Source organism: Camelina sativa, chromosome 19 (genome assembly GCF_000633955.1).
Source record: "Camelina sativa cultivar DH55 chromosome 19, Cs, whole genome shotgun sequence".
Taxonomy (NCBI): domain Eukaryota; kingdom Viridiplantae; phylum Streptophyta; class Magnoliopsida; order Brassicales; family Brassicaceae; genus Camelina; species Camelina sativa.
The window spans coordinates 15093285-15111369 of NC_025703.1; the positions used below are offsets into that span (position 1 = coordinate 15093285).

Consider the following 18085-nt stretch of genomic DNA (forward strand, 5'->3'; position numbering starts at 1 on the left):
TTTATATGGACGGTTTTTCTTGTTAGATGTCAGACTCACATTTATGAACTAAAAGTATATATGGTTTCATATAAGCAAAGAAGCTCAATATGTTCATGGATGCCTTTTTGTCATATGTTAAGACTCACATTTATTAACTAAAAGCATCTATGGCTTCGTATAAGCAACGAAGGTCAATTGTTCATGGACGGTTTTTTTAGCAGATGTGAGACTCACATTTATGAACTAAAAGCATTTATAGCTTCGTATAAGCAAAGAAGGTCCATATGTTCATGGATGGTTTTTTTTGTCATATGCGAGACTCACGTTTATAAAATAAAAGCACATATGACTTTGTATACGTAAAAAAAGGCGATATATTCATGGACGGTTTTTTTGGTCAGATGTCAGACTCACATTTATGAACTAAAAGCATCTGAATTCATATAAGCAAAAATGTCAATATGTTCATGACGGTTTTTTTGTCAGATGTCATACTCACACTTACAAACTAAAAGCATATATGATTTCATATAAGTAAAGAAGGTTAATATGTTTTATTTTACAATTTCCACAATTAGGTTTAACACCAGTTTACTAATTGCAATGTGCAATTATTGTGTCCTAGTAGTAATTACTAGATCAAACCCTACAAGGACCAGTGTCGTGCTCAGGCTATTTGTGGCTTAGGGCGGATAAAAATTGTGGCTTTTGTTATTAAAGATATTAATTATTTTTTTATTTATTTCAAAAAAACAATGATGTTAAGATGAAAAAAAATAATATAAACCAAATTTTTCTATCTTTTTTTCTAAAAATATTTTTAGCCACAATTCCAAAACATAATTCTTTTATTCTTAATTATCTCTTTTTATTAATTGTCTTCCATTAGTATTCTTATACTATAGTTATAACTATAAAAAGTAATTGTTTTATGCGCAGAAATTTCCTTATACATAAAAAATATTGATTTTCTTGTAATGACATAATGTCATGGATTTCTCAAACAAAACACCACTTTACAAACATATTTATGTCATCAACTTAGATATATATAAGCCTAGATAGAAAAAAAATGTGGCTTAATAAATTTTAAAAAATCGGTGGCTTAGGGCAAATGCCCTTTTCACAATACCTTAAGCACGGCACTGACAAGGACCAGCATAATACAAAACGATTTCGACAATAGAAGTTAGCTTAGGCAAACAAAAAATTCTTACTAAGACAAAACTTTAAAGTATTATTTTATGTGCAGATAGTTTAAAAGATAGAGTCTTTAAACTTTAAAGAGTTTGCATAGACGTTTTTTTGGTTAGAGGTCAAGACTCGTATATGTATGAACAAAGCCTCTTTGACTTAATATAAGGAAAGAAAATCGATATGTTCATAATTTATTTTGCAATTGCCACAATTAAGTTTAAAAACAATTTAGCAACCCGCAAATGTTAGTAGTAATTACAAGATCGAACCCCACCAAGATCAATGGAACACGAAAAGTATTCGATAAGAGAGGGTAGCTAAATCAATTTATTTTTAGTTTAGTTTTTCAATCACTAAAATAACTACCTAATGTAATAGAAACAAGAAGGTACTAGCATTGAATAAATTGATTGGAAAATAAAAAGGCATTAGACATTTAGGTATGCGAGAAGGATTCATGAAATGCAAATACAACACAAATAATAAAGGAAAAAACATTAGAACCGTCCCGAAATTAATTCACAAAATTATATACCTATGAGTTTCGGTTTGATCAGTTCACAAAACTATTTAGCATAAATTTTCATTGGTTACAGAAGTATTTAAAACAACCCGACTCATTTTTTTATATTTAAAATATAATATAATTAAATATTTCATAATATTTAATTACAATCCAAACATACCAAACAAACAATATGCACATCGGAACATAAAACATAACCAACAACTTAACATATTTCTATCTAAGGTTTCAACAATACCAACACTAAAAAACAACATCACAAAACCGAGACCCTAGATCATCCTCTTCATCATTGTCATGATTCCACACTACACATTACCTTAACAAGATGATTCTAATAACAAATAAAACCAAGAGAGATTCTCCTCGCGTCTGCAACAGCCCAGTAACACCCGTTAACTTCAAAATCCCCCAAGTGGAAAGCTAGTCCTAGACGTCAAAGAGTTTCCCTCGTGTCGATTAGGTACCAGACAGCCCACGATCGCACTTACAATCCCCTCTGGTCTCAGTTCGCGTTTGAGACGAAGCACCTCACGAAGCTTTGGGTACGATTTGCTATGTCGAAACCCTTTTCTATTAAACCATGACGATAATGATTTCTTCTTAATCTTCTTCACACCACACCAAGCTTCTCTCTCTTGCTCTCTCTTTGCTTTATTCACAGCTTAAGCATGAAATCCGCAACAACAACAGTAAGGAGAAGGTGTCGAGACTTATAAAACACTTCTAAACCGGGATGTTACAGTATTACTCATTCAAAGTTAACTCATGCATTTAAAAAGTCATTCTAAATATATCGATCAGTGAATTATTACTTACACATATTTAAAAGTACAACTAAAGAAAAAATCATAAAAGACATATTAGATTAATGAAATAAAAGCAATTTGAAATCTTCTAAAGTGGTGAGTTTGGGATGGGGATCTTTTTCTTTCTATTAAGGGGGGTTTACAAGAGTTTAGAAATAAAAATGTCTTTAAAGGCTAAGACTTAAAAATGATGGGCCTAATAAGAAAAAAATAGCTAGGCCTCCTTTAAACACACGCCCACAAGCTATGGACATTCTAAGAGCATGACCATTCCTCAAATCAGTGTCAATAATTTTTAATAATATTAAAAAGAATACTAATCTAAGTTTTGATCTTCATCCCATATTTTTATTTTTTTCTCCTCCCATTAATCATCCCCAAATATGAGTGTCTTATATAATTTTTATTAAAAATGTGTTTAAAGTATATTTTATAATGTTATACATGTTGGTTATATAATCTATGCAATATTAGAAAAATAAAACTAGAAACTGTATAAAAAAACAAATATATTACAATATAAAAACATTAAAACATAAATTACAATACTAAAAAAGTGTGGTTTAAAAAGAAGAAGTTGTGGAAGTAGAGATAGGAGTAGAGTTGATTTGGGGAAGTTGTGGTACCATACAATGAAGTTGTTGCTGCTGTTGCCACTGATACAACCCTCCCACGAGTTGCGGCTGCTGCGGTGGCAGCGATGCTTCTTCCACATCCATGGCTGCTTCCTCCATCATCTCATCTCATCCTCACCATCCAACTCAGTAATCTTTGGCGCAGACGGTTCCTCAAAGGACTGGAACTGGGATGGGTCCCAGCATCACGCAAAAACATATCTGCAAAACAAGGTAAAGAGCATTAGTTATTATTAGTAAACATGGATATCCAACCCAAAACCAATTGACAATGAGTGGAGGGATCCATGTACTATTTATATTAGTCCCAAATATTGCCAAGTCTCGATGTGGGACAATTCTAATACATTCCCCTCACGTTCAGGATCAATATCTGAAACGTGAAGTTTGTGGGACTGGACATCCACGAGTGTACCCCATAATTGAGACATTGGGCTTTAACCTTGGTCTCTGATGCCATATTAGTAATGGGCCTAACTCACTCCCAAAAGCTAGCTCAAGAGAGGAGGATTGCCTCATACTATATATATTGCTCAAGGAATTATGTTTCTTCCGATGTGGGATATATTCTAACACACCCCCTCACGCTCAGGATTGGACATCTGTAGCATGAAGTTTGTGGGACTGGACATCCACGGGTGGTAGTCCACACAATCGAGAAGAAAAATTGAGAAGAAAACAAGAAATCAATTTCAACAATCAATGAGAACTTGTAAAAAAGCTTTTTAACGTTACCTTCTCTGAGAAGCAGCGGTGAAAGCATCAACTTTAGGACAAGCGATGGTGGCACCAAGGAGCAGACGTCTCTGATTTAAAAACACACTGGAGAGGTTACAACAAAATTAAAGGGATGCCGAAGAACGCAAAAACATATCTGCAAAACAAGGTAAAGAGCAATCACACCACCCATCAGAATAGTCAAATATCTTAATCGAGAACAAAAATGATCCCCTAATGCAAAGACGAAAGCTAACAACAAATGTTTCAACTCCCCCTACACTCGAGTCAATCACCTCATAAAACAATAGCATTTTGTACACCACGGAAACACAAAACTAAAACAGATTGATCAAAAAGGTAAAGCAAACTTACTCTTGAGCCCTAAAACCAAGTCTGTATCAACAAAAAGGTGAGGAGGTTGATGATAATGCTGGAGAGGATTATAAAGAACAATAGCTCTCTCTTCGTTAACCGGAACCGATTTGATTTCATCTTCCTCCATAATTGGTGGCGAATCCAAATCCTGAATTTAAAGACAGTTCGACTCAGGGTCCAGTTTGATCAACTCTTCAGCCGAATCCAAATCCCATTGGAACAACCAAGCTCAGATGAGCTGAAACACACACTTAGGCTGAAGCAACCTTCCTAGAGCCTACGACTGTAAGCAATTCCTCAAAACTAAATGCAAGTTTTGAACAATGACAAAGCATAGAAGCACAATGGGAAAAGCTAATTACTCTAGCATAAAAGCTAATTACTCTAGCATAAAAGCTTTCTTTCCTGATTACTCTAGCATAAAAGTTGTAACAACAAAGAATAACAAGTGAGGAAGAAAAGCTAATAAGAACCTCAGAAAATTAGAACGTGAAGCATTTGAAAACTCAAACCACTAAATTCCTCATGTCCAACTTGACAAGTCCTAATTTTGTTATTCTTCGGAGGTTGAACACCATCATCACTCCCTAGAAGCAGAGCAAGTCCATATGCAGACCTAATACAAAAAAAAAGCACAATCAGAAAATGCCCCGAAAGATGGTCAAAAAAAAAATCCACAGTTGCATATACACCGAGACTCAAGGAAAAAAAATAAAGACGAAGATAATCAAACTCGTCCAAAATCAAAATAGCATCGGATCGAAGATATAAGTCGGCAAGTGCACAACAAAATAATCAGATCACAGATCACCAAAATTTCTGAAGCAGAAATCAAAATCAACAAAATCTAGCAGTAGCTGAAAGGGATTACAAAATTATACCCCAAAAAAAAAAGAAGAAAAAGATATAATGTAGAACATAACGCCATGGAATTGATTGCTCTTGCTTAGCTTTTCTAACGCAGATTCAGAGATTGAAGCCTATAAACTAAAACGAGCTTCGAGATCGATGGGAACTTCGATTAGGTTGTGAATCAGATTTTGAAAAATCGATTTTTGCTTTCGAATTTTTGTTTGTGTCAAAAGGGAAAGAGAGGCAAATGCAGAAAAAATAAAAGAGAAAAAAAAAAAAACCAAACGCAATCAATAGAATTTTGACACGTTGTGGGTCTCTCAGTATCTAATTTCATCAGCGCAGAGACACGGTTCGAAGAAATAAAATGATTAAAACTTTATTTTTATTCCATTTTATTATTAGAAAATAAAACAGATCCCACCGATGGGAATGCTCTAAGAAGAGTTTGTTCGTTTACCACTTTCGATTCTATTATACTTTTGTTTATCTGGTTAGCTTGAAGCCTTGAACCCTGTTTGTTCATTTGTTGTATGTATCAATGAGTAATGGACACCACCTAATGAATGGAGAGATTCAAAAAGATTGATCTGACCCGTGCCAAATATCCACACCACACTTTTCTCAATTCAGGCCCTACTACAAAGCCGTGAGACGGTTGAAAACTTGAAAACATATGACTTATAAAATAGAATAGAGAAACAAAAGAAAACAAAAAAAGTAGAGTTGATGAATAATCTGATCTTATGAAAGTGAAGTTGATTGCAAAAGGAGCAGAGCGTGGTAGTTGAATAGTTTCAGATGTTGATAAAGACGTGACATATTTGAGTCAGTAATCTAATCGGTGATTTCTCATGTTTTCATCTGTCTTCTTCTATATAGTTGCATGAGATATACTTATACATCTGGAAACTTGGGATAACATATACAATATTGCTCTATAATTATGTGGTCTTTAGTTTTACAATTCCAACAGGATTGAGATTCGAAATTGTGTAGTCACCCTTAGAGATGCAATACAACAATAAATAATTTTCCCGACTTCCAAACATATCTGTATGTTTTCTAATTATGTAATATGTAGTCTGATTAGACTAAATCCAACAAGGTCAAAATAAAGATAATTGTATTTAACCTTTTCTTATGATCTATGATATTTTTCTTTTTGAACCGGGATTCAAACAATTCTATATTACTAAAAGCCAAACTCGATAACATTACAATTTTTTTTTTTTTGAATCTGCTCTGACTTAAAACAGATTTGTAGTGGTAGTTGTAGTCTGTAAAGGGAACAAGCTAGTTGTTTTGCAAATCATTCATCATTTTCCCCCCTAATTAATAAGATGGAATAGTAAGTTTAAAATTGATATTTAATTAATAAAGTTTGTGTTAAAAATACAAAACAATTTTTTTTTTGTTAAACAAAATATAACTTTAACGTGATTTCTCTTTGTAAAACAAAGAGATAAATAGATTTTGTTTTTCTATCCATATGCTTAATATGAAGAAAACAAACTCTATTTTCTTTATAAAAAAAAAATAGAGCGGGTTAATTAAACAATAAAACAAATTACTCTGTCTTGTTTAATGTCAAAATCCAAATCTAAAATTATGTTTTTGAACATTGTCCGGTTCTGGCTCGATCCTCCACCCTTGAAAATTTCGAAATAGGCAAAATAATACACAAAAGGACATAGACAACAAAACTTCTTCTCACTTAGGTATTCACATTTCCCATTTTTCAAAAAAAAATTGGCTCTGCATTTTCTGTATATATACTTCCAACAAATTGTCTTTCTAGAAACCACAACTATCCAAGACTCCTCCACCTTCTCCATCATCAACTGTTCATTCACTTATGTCATGTCTCCCAATGAACTCATCAACGGACAAGGTTCAAGGAGTATGAAACACCCTATGAACCAATTTACAGAAAAAAAAAAAGAACTTCAACTTGATAAAAAGAACTTCAGTTTTATTATTTTGGCAGAGATAAAAAGTCTTTAATTCCGAATTTGAGCGTGCTAATAGTTTAATCAATTAAAGTTATAAAGAAAAGTAACTTTATAAATTCAGGAGTAATCAGTAGATTTATACCGTTCTTGTCCATCACTTTAAACTCTTTGATCGGACGGTAAGCAATCAATCCGGTTAAACACTTTCTGATTATAAAGATTCCAACTTCTGGATTAATCGAACGGTAAGGAACCAATCAGGTTTGAGTTTGGATCATAGCCGTTGAGATCATTGACCAAAGTGCTTACAAAGTAGTCAACACTCTCTTTCTGCTACAAAGGAGCAGCCTTGAAACTCAAAGTTCTTACCTTTTTCCCTTCACTAACCTCTCTCTCTCTTTCTCTCTCTCTTTGTGAGAAATGGGCATGGAAGTTTTGAGATTTCTTCATGTTTCTTTCTTCTTCTTCTTTGTGGTGATTCTTCACTGTCATTGTGGAACATCTCTCTCTGGGTCTTCTGATGTGAAGCTTCTTTTAGGAAAGATCAAGCCTTCACTACAAGGAAACAGTGAGAGCTTACTGTTGTCTTCTTGGAACTCATCTGTCCCGGTTTGTCAATGGAGAGGGGTGAAATGGGTATTTGCAGATGGGTCTCCTCTTCAGTGTAGTAGTGACCTGTCTACACCACAATGGACTAACAGCTCTCTCTTCAACGACTCTTCTCTTCACATTCTCTCTCTTCAGCTTCCTTCTGCTAATCTCACTGGCTCACTCCCTAGGGAGATTGGTGGGTTCTCTATGCTTCAAAGTGTGTTCCTCAACATCAACTCCTTAAGTGGGTCAATCCCACTTGAGCTTGGTTACACTTCTTCTCTCTCTGATGTTGATTTGAGTGGTAATACCCTATCTGGGGTTTTGCCTGCTTCGATTTGGAACCTCTGTGATAAGCTTGTCTCTTTCAAGATTCATGGTAATAACTTGTCTGGGGTCTTGCCTGAGCCTGCTTTGCCAAATTCGACTTGTGGTAATCTCCAAGTTCTTGATTTGGGTGGTAATAAGTTCTCTGGTGAGTTCCCTGAGTATATAACTAGGTTTAAAGGTCTGAAGTCACTTGATCTTTCAAATAATGTCTTTGAGGGTCTTGTTCCTGAGGGTTTAGCTGTATTACAACTAGAAAGCATCAATCTTTCTCACAATAACTTCAGTGGGATGTTACCAGATTTTGGTGAATCAAAGTTTGGAGCAGAATCTTTTGAAGGGAACAGTCCTAGCCTTTGTGGTTTGCCTTTGAAACCTTGTCTTGGCTCCTCTAGGTTGAGTCCAGGTGCTGTTGCTGGTCTGGTGATTGGTTTAATGTCCGGGGCTGTTGTTGTGGCTTCGTTGTTAATAGGGTATTTGCAGAACAAGAAGAGAAAGAGTAGTATAGAGAGTGAAGATGATATGGAAGAAGGTGATGAAGAAGATGAAATCGGTGAAAAAGAAGGCGGTGAAGGGAAGTTAATAGTGTTCCAAGGTGGTGAGAATCTGACATTGGACGATGTTTTGAATGCAACGGGGCAAGTTATGGAGAAGACTAGCTATGGTACAGTTTATAAGGCAAAGCTTAGTGATGGAGGGAATATTGCTTTGAGGCTGTTGAGAGAAGGTACTTGTAAGGATAAAAGTTCTTGTCTGCCTGTTATAAGGCAATTGGGGCGTATTCGGCATGAGAATTTGGTTCCTTTGAGAGCTTTCTATCAGGGGAAAAGAGGAGAAAAGCTTCTCATCTATGACTATCTTCCTAACATAAGCTTACATGATTTGTTGCACGGTATTTGCTTTCATCATCCATCTTCTTCCCATTTTATCATCTTGTTACAACTTACAAGTCCTTCTTGCTCGGTTTTTAGTTATTCATGTGTTGAAGTTTGTTGTTTGAATGATGTGCAGAAAGTAAACCTGGAAAGCCAGCTCTGAATTGGGCCAGGAGACACAAGATTGCACTTGGCATAGCGAGAGGACTTGCTTATCTTCATACCGGACAAGAAGTTCCTGTCATCCATGGAAATATTAGATCAAAGAATGTGCTCGTGGACGATTTTTTCTTTGCTAGGCTAACTGAGTTTGGACTTGACAAGATAATGGTACAGGCAGTAGCCGATGAGATTGTCTCACAGGCGAAATCTGACGGGTACAAGGCACCTGAACTTCACAAGATGAAGAAGTGCAATCCAAGGAGTGATGTTTACGCCTTTGGGATCCTTCTCTTGGAGATATTGATGGGGAAGAAACCGGGAAAGAGTGGAAGGAACGGTAATGAATATGTGGATCTACCTTCTTTGGTTAAAGCTGCGGTCTTGGAAGAGACGACAATGGAGGTTTTCGACTTGGAGGCAATGAAAGGAGTTAGGAGCCCAATGGAAGAAGGTTTGGTTCATGCATTGAAGCTGGCAATGGGATGTTGTGCTCCTGTTACAACAGTTAGACCCACCATGGAAGAGGTTGTGAAGCAATTGGAAGAGAACAGACCAAGGAATAGATCAGCATTGTACAGCCCAACAGAAACCAGGAGCGACGCCGAAACTCCATTTTGAGTCAATCTATGTTCTACAAGTTATTTTTTGTTTGTTTGTAATTTCTCTTACTTTAGTTGGCTATTTGCATTTGTTTCCTTGGCAAGAAACCATTTTGATTTTGATTTTAATCTATATTTGTTGATGAGAATGGTGTAACACAAGCAGTTCAAAGTAATTATATTGATAGAAGAATATATGATACATGATGATACACACCAAATGAGTAATGAGGATTAAGAAGAAGAAGAATGATGCACTGTACTACAATTTGGAGTCGAACAACACTGAAGCTCATCAAAGCTGGCCCAGATTGACGATTTGAAGCAGAGAGGAGTCTAAGATGGTAAAAGAGAAGGAAGAGAAACGAGAAAAAAAGAGACAATGATATGTAAAACATCGGGAACGAAGAAAACAAATTATTTTTCTTCTTTTGTTTCCCTGAGCTAGTCAGTATCCCTCTTTGGTCTTTGGGTTGAGGATTATACAATTAACTAACACCGCATACCATACCTGCATTTAAGGGCACCGGAGCTGTAGGTAAGCATTCTTACAACGGAAGCTGGTTTAGCTCCCAAGCTAGATGCTCTGGCATAGCTTGCAGGAGCAGCAGCTCCAGATCTAGTGAAGTAGGCACCGTTGAGCATTTGGTCTCCCTGTGATCTCCAGTTCCATTGCTTCCATTCCCCTTGCCATGAACCTACCCTCTTCGTCACCTATCAAACAAAAATATTACATTTAATCCATCTGTCCTACATCAATCAACTAAGATTAATGAAAGAGAGAAATAATGATATACCTCTTTGGCAAAAGGGTTACCAGGGGCAAGGAACCGATTGCCTTGGCTGTTAATGGTAGGGTTAGCACTTCCACCAATTGCATACATTACCCAGTGAGTGTAATCATTGTTTACAACATGGAAATAACCATGTCTACACCTGTACAATAACAGCAAAAGCATCAGCACTCCTGACTTCTGTAGCAAACACAAATCATCGGAAACAAAACAAGAAACAGATGAAGAACCTTGGCATTCTCTGTATAAGCCCTTCCCCAAAATGGTTATATGCTATGGTCACTTGCATCATCTTGTCTCTGGTGTATGAATCACTATGCCCCATCAACATAACCTGCCATTCCCATCAATAAAAACTCTTCTCAACTTATTAAAAAGTCCATTGCCAACTTACAAAAACACACACTAGGAATCTTCACCACAACCTACACAATTCAGTTCACTACACTATCTCCACATAATCATCATTTTTAAGCTCAGCAAAGGAAGCAAACCTCGTTGTGGTGAGTCATATAGTTATTGGAGATAGTAATAGCAGTAGATCCCATAATCGCATCAACCAATCCATCAGCACAATTAGACAACGAGTTGTGATCAATCCAAATATGACTCGATCCAAAAATCGAAATCGCATCACCATCCGCCATAGTCCTCCACCCGTAATGCGACGGCGAGCTACGAACCATAGCGTTACCAGTCCTTCTACAATCATGTATATTAATCCCGTGGATGATAATGTTCGTCACAAACTGGATCGTGATACAAGCACCGCCGGCGATCGCGACGTTCACGCCACGTCCATCGATCGTTTTGAAGCTGTTCATGATCAGCTCCTGACTCAGAGTGATCACCATGTCGCGCTTGAACACGATCCATAGCGGACGGTCTTGGATCACGGCGTGGCGGAGCGTTCCCGGTCGAGGATTAACCGCGTCGTGGTCTGACGGATCAGTGACGACGTAGTAACGACCGTCGCGTCCTCCGACTGCGTTACGACCGAATCCAATCGCGCAGTTCGCGAGACGCTTACGACGGAGATGCCAGTTCCGGTCACATCTCCAACAGTCGTCGATTGGGTTTCCGGTGGCGCATGAGAAGAATCCTAACCTCCTCCGCTCTGTACTGTTCTTAATCGTCCTGTTAAATTTTAATAATAACAAAAAGAGAACTTAGTTTTTAATTTGTTATCAAATCGACCAAGAAAGCTTTTGATTTCACGTTAAAGCCCTTAATTTGTTATCAAATCAACCCGTAAAGTTTTTGATTTCATATTAAAGCCCTTGAAGTCACGTGGAGGAGTAGAAGAAGGAAACCATGTGGTGTAATTAATGTAACCATATGATACGGAACCATACGGACACCTTTTTAATTTTCTATTTTTGTAATGTTTTTTAAAGTAAATGTTAGTACAACATAAATTTATACACAAAAATGTGTAAACATTTATTACCAAAAAAAAAAAAGAAAAATTGCGTCGGTGGGGTGAGGAAAGAAATAGCGACGAGAGAGGCGCTTTAAATGGCGATCACGGCGTGTCTGTGTCGCATATAAAAACCCAAGTTGTGCAATAACACTAAAACGAGGTTTTCTAAAATTAGAGATATAGAATAAAAACATTTATGGGTGCAATTTTATTGTTATTTTGGGTCTTATGTAAAATTAATATTTAAGGGAAACACAACGTTTAACTATCTGAAGGGTTATTAATATAAAAGTGAAATAAAAATGTCTTATTAATTGCTATATATATTAAAAAAAGACATTACTTTAAAAGGGAGAGATCTTACATATCGACCATTGCTGCTACTTCTTCTGGGTTTTTAACGGCGTGTTCGTTCCATGCACCATCGTCGTTAGATAATCTGAGAAAACAGAGCAATTTCAAAACGACGTCGTATTAGCATTTTCGTTGATTAAATCTGGACGGCTGAGATTGACTAGGAAATTTAAAGACTTACTTATCAACCGTCGATGAATTACTTGAGCTATGCGACTTGAGCTCCTCTGTTTCGTTAGCTCTGTAAACACAAAAAAAAAGTAAAGACAAATGTTACTTCTCCCCTTTAACTAGTAGAAAGATTTGGAAAGTTTCGAAATGCTACGAAGCTTTACATTGTTGATGCATTTACACATAATGCTAGAATGATTAGAGTTGCTGAGAGAGCTAAGAAGCTTCTGCTGCTAAAGAAGACCGCCATTGTTGGATATATAGAAGCTCTCTCTCCTCTGTGCTTAATGGAGACAAATGTAGGAGGAGAAAGAGAGAGAGAGATCTAAGTTGAAGAAGCTGAAGATGAAATCACATCTCTTTATATATAGGCAAGCAACGAAGGTAGGAAGAAGCAGCTTAACTCCGTTAACTATTATTATTATTATTCCACTTGACGTTAAGATTTATCGTACGGGGTAGGATCAGTTTCATTTAACGGCGTTTATTAACTGTCGCCTTCCGTGATAGATATGGTTGAATCACATTGTTCTGACTTTATTTTTTAGCCTTAAACCAAATTTTGGGAGGTATGTAACCACTTTCTCGGTTAGTTCTTTCTTACCAAATTACTATACTTATCAAAAATCTTGATTTTTTAAAATAAAAATTATCTGTTTTAGTTAATGGACATTTTAAAAATATATATATTTACGTTAGCTAGTTTCAAAAATATTTTCAATTAATTTACAAATGCTAAGATTTCATTTAAATGAATACAAAATGACACTTTTTTTTGAAACAAAATCAAGTGTTAAAAACGCTCTTCAATTGAAAACATTTTTAACTCTCAACTGTATATGCTAATTAGCCATAATACTCCTAAAATCTAGATGTACAAGTACATTACTTTCAAATTCTCAATCACTATAATCAGAATAATTAGTTTAATATCTCAGTTAGTAAAACGGAGGCATAATTATAGCATCAATTAGCAATGAATCATTTACCACAAACAATTAAGACTTTTTTCATCGTAAATTTTTATATTTATCAGAAAATTAATTCATTTTCCTAATTTAGTACAAGCGATAAAGAATTCCTTTATCATATGTGGATTATAAATTATTAATAAAAAATCTATATCAAATTTTATATTTTTCTCTGAAAATCTATGGTGAATGCTTTAATTTTAATCCAAACACACAACTTAAGAAGTTTGTTTGTAATAAGATGAACGCTCAAATTTATTTGATAACTATTTTGAACTAAGCCCAAATTAATTTTCGAAGAGGCGGCCATTCTTATACTTTAAAATGTTTACAGTGAAACAATGATCACGTTATCTATTATGAATCTTTAACCACTGGACATAAACTTACATATATTATATATATTAGATTACTAATAGTTATTAACATAATTATAAGCTTTTTAAAATTGGTCGGTGTTTCGGCCTTTCGAGTACTACAAATTGCATGGAAACCACGTCTATTTTTTCATGCTTGCTATATTATATGTTTAATGTTGCATGTGTATTATTCTCTAGTTTCAATTAAAACGCCGACTTGAGAAAATTTGAGGTTAGGTACCGATTTATAATATTAGGTTTGACGTCGTGGTTATGGATAATGCCATGCATTTATTAATGTATTTGCATGTCTTTTTTGTTGTTAAAGATTAAGGTATAAACGTATTTGCATGATTAGTAAGTACAATGCATATACCCGTGTAGACGAAATTACATATTGATGAAATGGCGCTCATCATCAAACTGATTATTAAGAATGTGATTTTGGCAAATACGTAAAGTCAATTTCTATGAATTAAATCTAAGTTTTTATATAGATGTTGTACCCGAATAGAATTCTAGGATGAGTACATGCACGTTTAGTTCGAAACGATAAATTATTACGCCAACCATAAACTCCAAATATATATTCAATATCTAACTATCTGCAATGTCTAGTCTTTGGAGGAACTACGAATGAAAAATCAAAAGAACACATGTGCCATTGTGGTCGGAATCTTACCATAGAGAAACCATGTAATAATGTAGTTTACACGAACTTTTAGCATCGCTTTTATTTAGTGATTATGACTTAGACCAATGAAGTAATTTATGAAAAAAAAAAATTGAGGTCTATATTACATATTATACATGTCGCTAGCTATATACTTCAATCTTATTTAATTAATAAAAGAAAATCAAGCTGACTTCTTAAAGTTTAATACAATTTATATATATACAGCCATTGCATCCATATGTCGTACGAGTATTATCACTAGCTAATAATCATATTATTGGTAGCTTCAAATCAGGAAAAGACATCTCATTATGGATAAATTTATATAAGCAAACTCAGTATCAGACGGACTTATATATATTGTAAGCATATCATTTTGTGCACCCATGTGCATGTAAACTTATTGATGCTCAAAAAAAAAAATCGAAATCTATGACATAAAGAACTTTTGAAGGAACAACTGGATGGTTACAATTACATAAATTACAAGGACGCTGAAAAATAATGTAACTCGAAATTTGATTTGAGGAAAATCAACCTTTTTTTTTGGGCAAACAAGGGAAATTAATCTATGCACTTTATATTAATTGGTAGAAAATGTGTCTAGAGAGAATCACATTAAAAGAATATAATATATGGAAAAGGTGGGAAGTTTAAAGAGGGCATTACTCGAAGCACATTTGTTTTGGCATTGACTTTTGCACATAAGACAAGCCACATGGCCGGCCGGTTATCACCGTTAATCAAGACACATGAACATTACTTCGATTAGTTTTATTTGATAATCATCCACTGGATTTATAGCTGCTATAGTTAAACCTTAAATCTATAGTTTGTATTTATTCCAATGGATATCTAATAATTAACTCACACACAGTTCTTTCTAATTTTACAATTTTAATCAAAAGTTTGAACACTCCATTAATTTATACAACTCCATCATCCTTCTGATGATCTTGAACAGACTATTAAGATATCCTACATCGAGAGAATAGAGATTTGTGGGGCAATATATATAGTACATGAGTCTCTCCATTGTCAATTGGTTTTGAGTTGGACCCCATGTTTACTAATATGGTATCATAGCCCATGGTAAATTTCTCTCGATTGTGGGTTTACCCGTGGATGTTTAGTCTCACAAACTTCACGCTTCAGATGTCTAGCCCTGAGCGTGAGGAAGGTGTATTAAGATATCCCACATCGAGAGAATAGAGATTTGTAGGGCAATATATATAGTACATGGGTCTCTCTACTTATTGCCAATTGGTTTTGAGTTGGACCCATGTTTACTAATAGAGACCATATCCAATATTCTCAATTTCTATCGTACACAAGACCTCACTAATCGAAAACTCTTTCCCAAATGGTTATTTTGGAGAATTCGGAAAGTAAGAATAACTTTGTTTCAATAAAATTCGTGAGTCCATCCAAAAGAATAAGAAATGCACGAGCTAAAATTAAAGAATAGATCAAAATGTATTTTTTTTCGTGAGCACACAAAATCGTCTTCAAGACAAGCTATGACCAAATTTTCCGTATATGAAATGTAATTTTGACGCATATTTATGATATGCAAACGCAACAAGCGACGTAGATGGATAGTTTATTTGAGATCATCAAGGGATTCCAAGTGCATCAATCACGCCTCTTCACCTTTGGAAGCTGAGATAGAAGCCTTAATTACTAGCGGCTATTTAGCAAACTTGGAACCGAGGCTTCAAATCGGTATAGTCTTTACCAAAATAATCAATGGATTCAAACAATTGTGCGATAGTAAACCTACTTATATATATACATTAACATTATTGAGCGTCAAAATTCTTATCCATACGATTCAGTTTTACAAGACAATCGTGTAATATCGTAGCTCATCATCTAGCTAAGCTCGATTGTTCTCATGCTAATTTATATTCTGGTTTGTAAGTTGTAACCCAGTCATTAATTGTGGCTACAACAACTTCTTTGTACTGAATGTTTAAGTTAATAAAATATTTTTTTTAGACAGAAAATATAAGCAAGGGATGAACCCTTGTATTAATCCCTTTCAATTTTAACCAATCATTGTGCCATGTCATATACCATTTAAAGAAAAATTAAAAATTAAACAAATTAAGAAAATAAACTCATTAACAAAAAAAAAAAATTGTTAACGGCGTTGCCATTCTTCCTTTTAGGTTTTTGATTTCATTATGTTGTCCTTGAATCCTTGATACGTTAATTTGTTTCTCTTCAGTATTTATTATAAGCACCTCCCTGGAATATATGACTCGGCATCAATACCGTCATCTGCTTCAAATTTGGTTTTCTGTCTCACCAATCATGTAAGAAACTCTCGGGTCTGGTCTCCAGGCTTGTTTTATTTGTCCTCTAAAGTTGTAATCGGTTTCGTTCCGGCCTGCATCTCTGTCTTTAAGTCAGTGGTCTAAATGCTAAACTTTGCACATGTTTATATGTTTGAATATTCAATATAACATTCAAACAAAAAAAAATATTTTGTTATAAGTAGCATGCTCTTTTCCTTCCATTGTCATGAATTTTTTTGCTTGAGTCAATATATTTGTGTCAAGGTATTTGCATGTTCTTTTCTACTTGTATTCATAAGATAATTTTTTGGTGTTTTCATTTGAATTCCTAGATGAATACTTATTATGAGGATCGACGAGTATTGTAAGTCTGCACTCTACTCGAATGTTAGTTAGACGTTAGTATATTATGACCAATAACTTTGTTTCGAAGTCCTAAAATTTGGAAGGTTTTTTTTTTTTTTTTTTTTTTTTGTCAACATTGGGCCATAATTGGTCGGTCCATTAGCCAAATTTCTACATTTATAGGAAGCGGGACTTGATCCTGGTGTGATGGTGCATTCTACAAATGGACTTACCTCCTGCCACTGCACTAAGATCACTTCACATTTGGAAATTTTTTCAAGGCTCCGATTGGTAACGGATGTTACTTATGGCTGTAAAGACTTTAACTTTAAAATTTTAACTGTAGAGAATTTGGCTGTAAATATTTTGACTGTACAAATTTTAACTGTTAAAATTTGATTGGTAACAAACACTTTCAAAGCTATAACTGTTACTTTTATTATTAAAAATATTGAAATAATGATATTAATGATGATAATAAAAATAAAAATAATTATTATTGAAATAGATCTTAAAAGAAAGATAAAAAAATAAGAATAATTTTTTATAAAAATAAAATATGTAAAATATATATAGAAACTTGTGGAGAGCTCCATTATTATTTCAATCATCATGGAAAATAAAAGAGAAAAAATAACTACAGCTTTTTTTATTTATTTTTAACAGTAAAAAAAGTCTCACATTTGTGGCTTTAAAAATTTGTACATACAAATTAAAAAAATGGACAGTTATACTTTTAATGCTTTTAAAAATAATAAAACAATGAAAACATGATTGGTAAAATTTTGGCTTTTAAAACTTTAAATTAATTTTAAAGTCTTTAAAGTCTCTCCCAATCAGATCCTGTTTCATAATTTTCATATATATTTTTTTCGCCAATACATTGTCGTGAAAAACACATTAGAAGTTAGATACTCCATAAACATCATAACAAGCAGATGATCAGATTAGATACCCGAAAGGACAACAATGATATATACTATTTTCTGACAACTTTATTTGAAAACAATCTGCAAGTGAAAGAGGAAGAGAGATTCATTCTATCTTACCTCTTAAGTATTGAGTTCCATTATTGCACTTACAA

The 18085-nt window shown here is 34.5% G+C and overlaps 2 protein-coding genes and 1 long non-coding RNA gene across 4 annotated transcripts; 1 reads left to right on the top strand and 2 right to left on the bottom strand.

Annotated features, from left to right (window-relative positions):
• LOC104766395 lies at positions 2903-5555 on the bottom strand. Of its 2 annotated transcripts, none has more exons than XR_764023.2 (5): positions 5126-5555; positions 4718-4860; positions 4242-4527; positions 3885-4023; positions 2903-3350 (listed from the first exon to the last, which is right to left on the bottom strand). It is a non-coding gene; the product is annotated as an uncharacterized LOC104766395 (long non-coding RNA). The 2 variants fall into 2 exon arrangements; XR_764021.2 differs by having other exon boundaries at positions 2916-3350; positions 4242-4392; positions 5126-5544.
• On the top strand, positions 7383-9751 carry LOC104766396 (putative kinase-like protein TMKL1). The gene is made up of 2 exons (XM_010490273.2): positions 7383-8861; positions 8981-9751. The coding sequence occupies exons 1-2, from the start codon at positions 7472-7474 to the stop codon at positions 9622-9624; spliced, it is 2034 nt and encodes a 677-aa protein (XP_010488575.1). The 5' UTR covers positions 7383-7471; the 3' UTR covers positions 9625-9751.
• LOC104766397 (probable pectate lyase 10) lies at positions 9770-12665 on the bottom strand. Its single transcript, XM_010490274.1, has 7 exons — positions 12512-12665; positions 12358-12417; positions 12187-12261; positions 10894-11536; positions 10630-10733; positions 10403-10541; positions 9770-10319 (listed from the first exon to the last, which is right to left on the bottom strand). Exons 1-7 carry the CDS (start codon positions 12595-12597, stop codon positions 10098-10100), a joined length of 1329 nt encoding a protein of 442 aa, XP_010488576.1. The 5' UTR covers positions 12598-12665; the 3' UTR covers positions 9770-10097.

Bases quoted from the DNA above. Each gene is read 5' to 3' on its own strand.
- LOC104766396 (XM_010490273.2), top strand. From the start codon at position 7,472: ATGGGCATGGAAGTTTTGAGATTTCTTCATGTTTCTTTCTTCTTCTTC. The intron at 8,862-8,980 runs GTATTTGCTTTC...AATGATGTGCAG, and splicing joins CTTACATGATTTGTTGCACG to AAAGTAAACCTGGAAAGCCA.
- LOC104766397 (XM_010490274.1), bottom strand. From the start codon at position 12,597: ATGGCGGTCTTCTTTAGCAGCAGAAGCTTCTTAGCTCTCTCAGCAACT. The intron at 10,734-10,893 runs GTTTGCTTCCTT...TGGGAATGGCAG, and splicing joins ATATGACTCACCACAACGAG to GTTATGTTGATGGGGCATAG. The intron at 10,542-10,629 runs GTTCTTCATCTG...GTTATTGTACAG, and splicing joins CTTATACAGAGAATGCCAAG to GTGTAGACATGGTTATTTCC.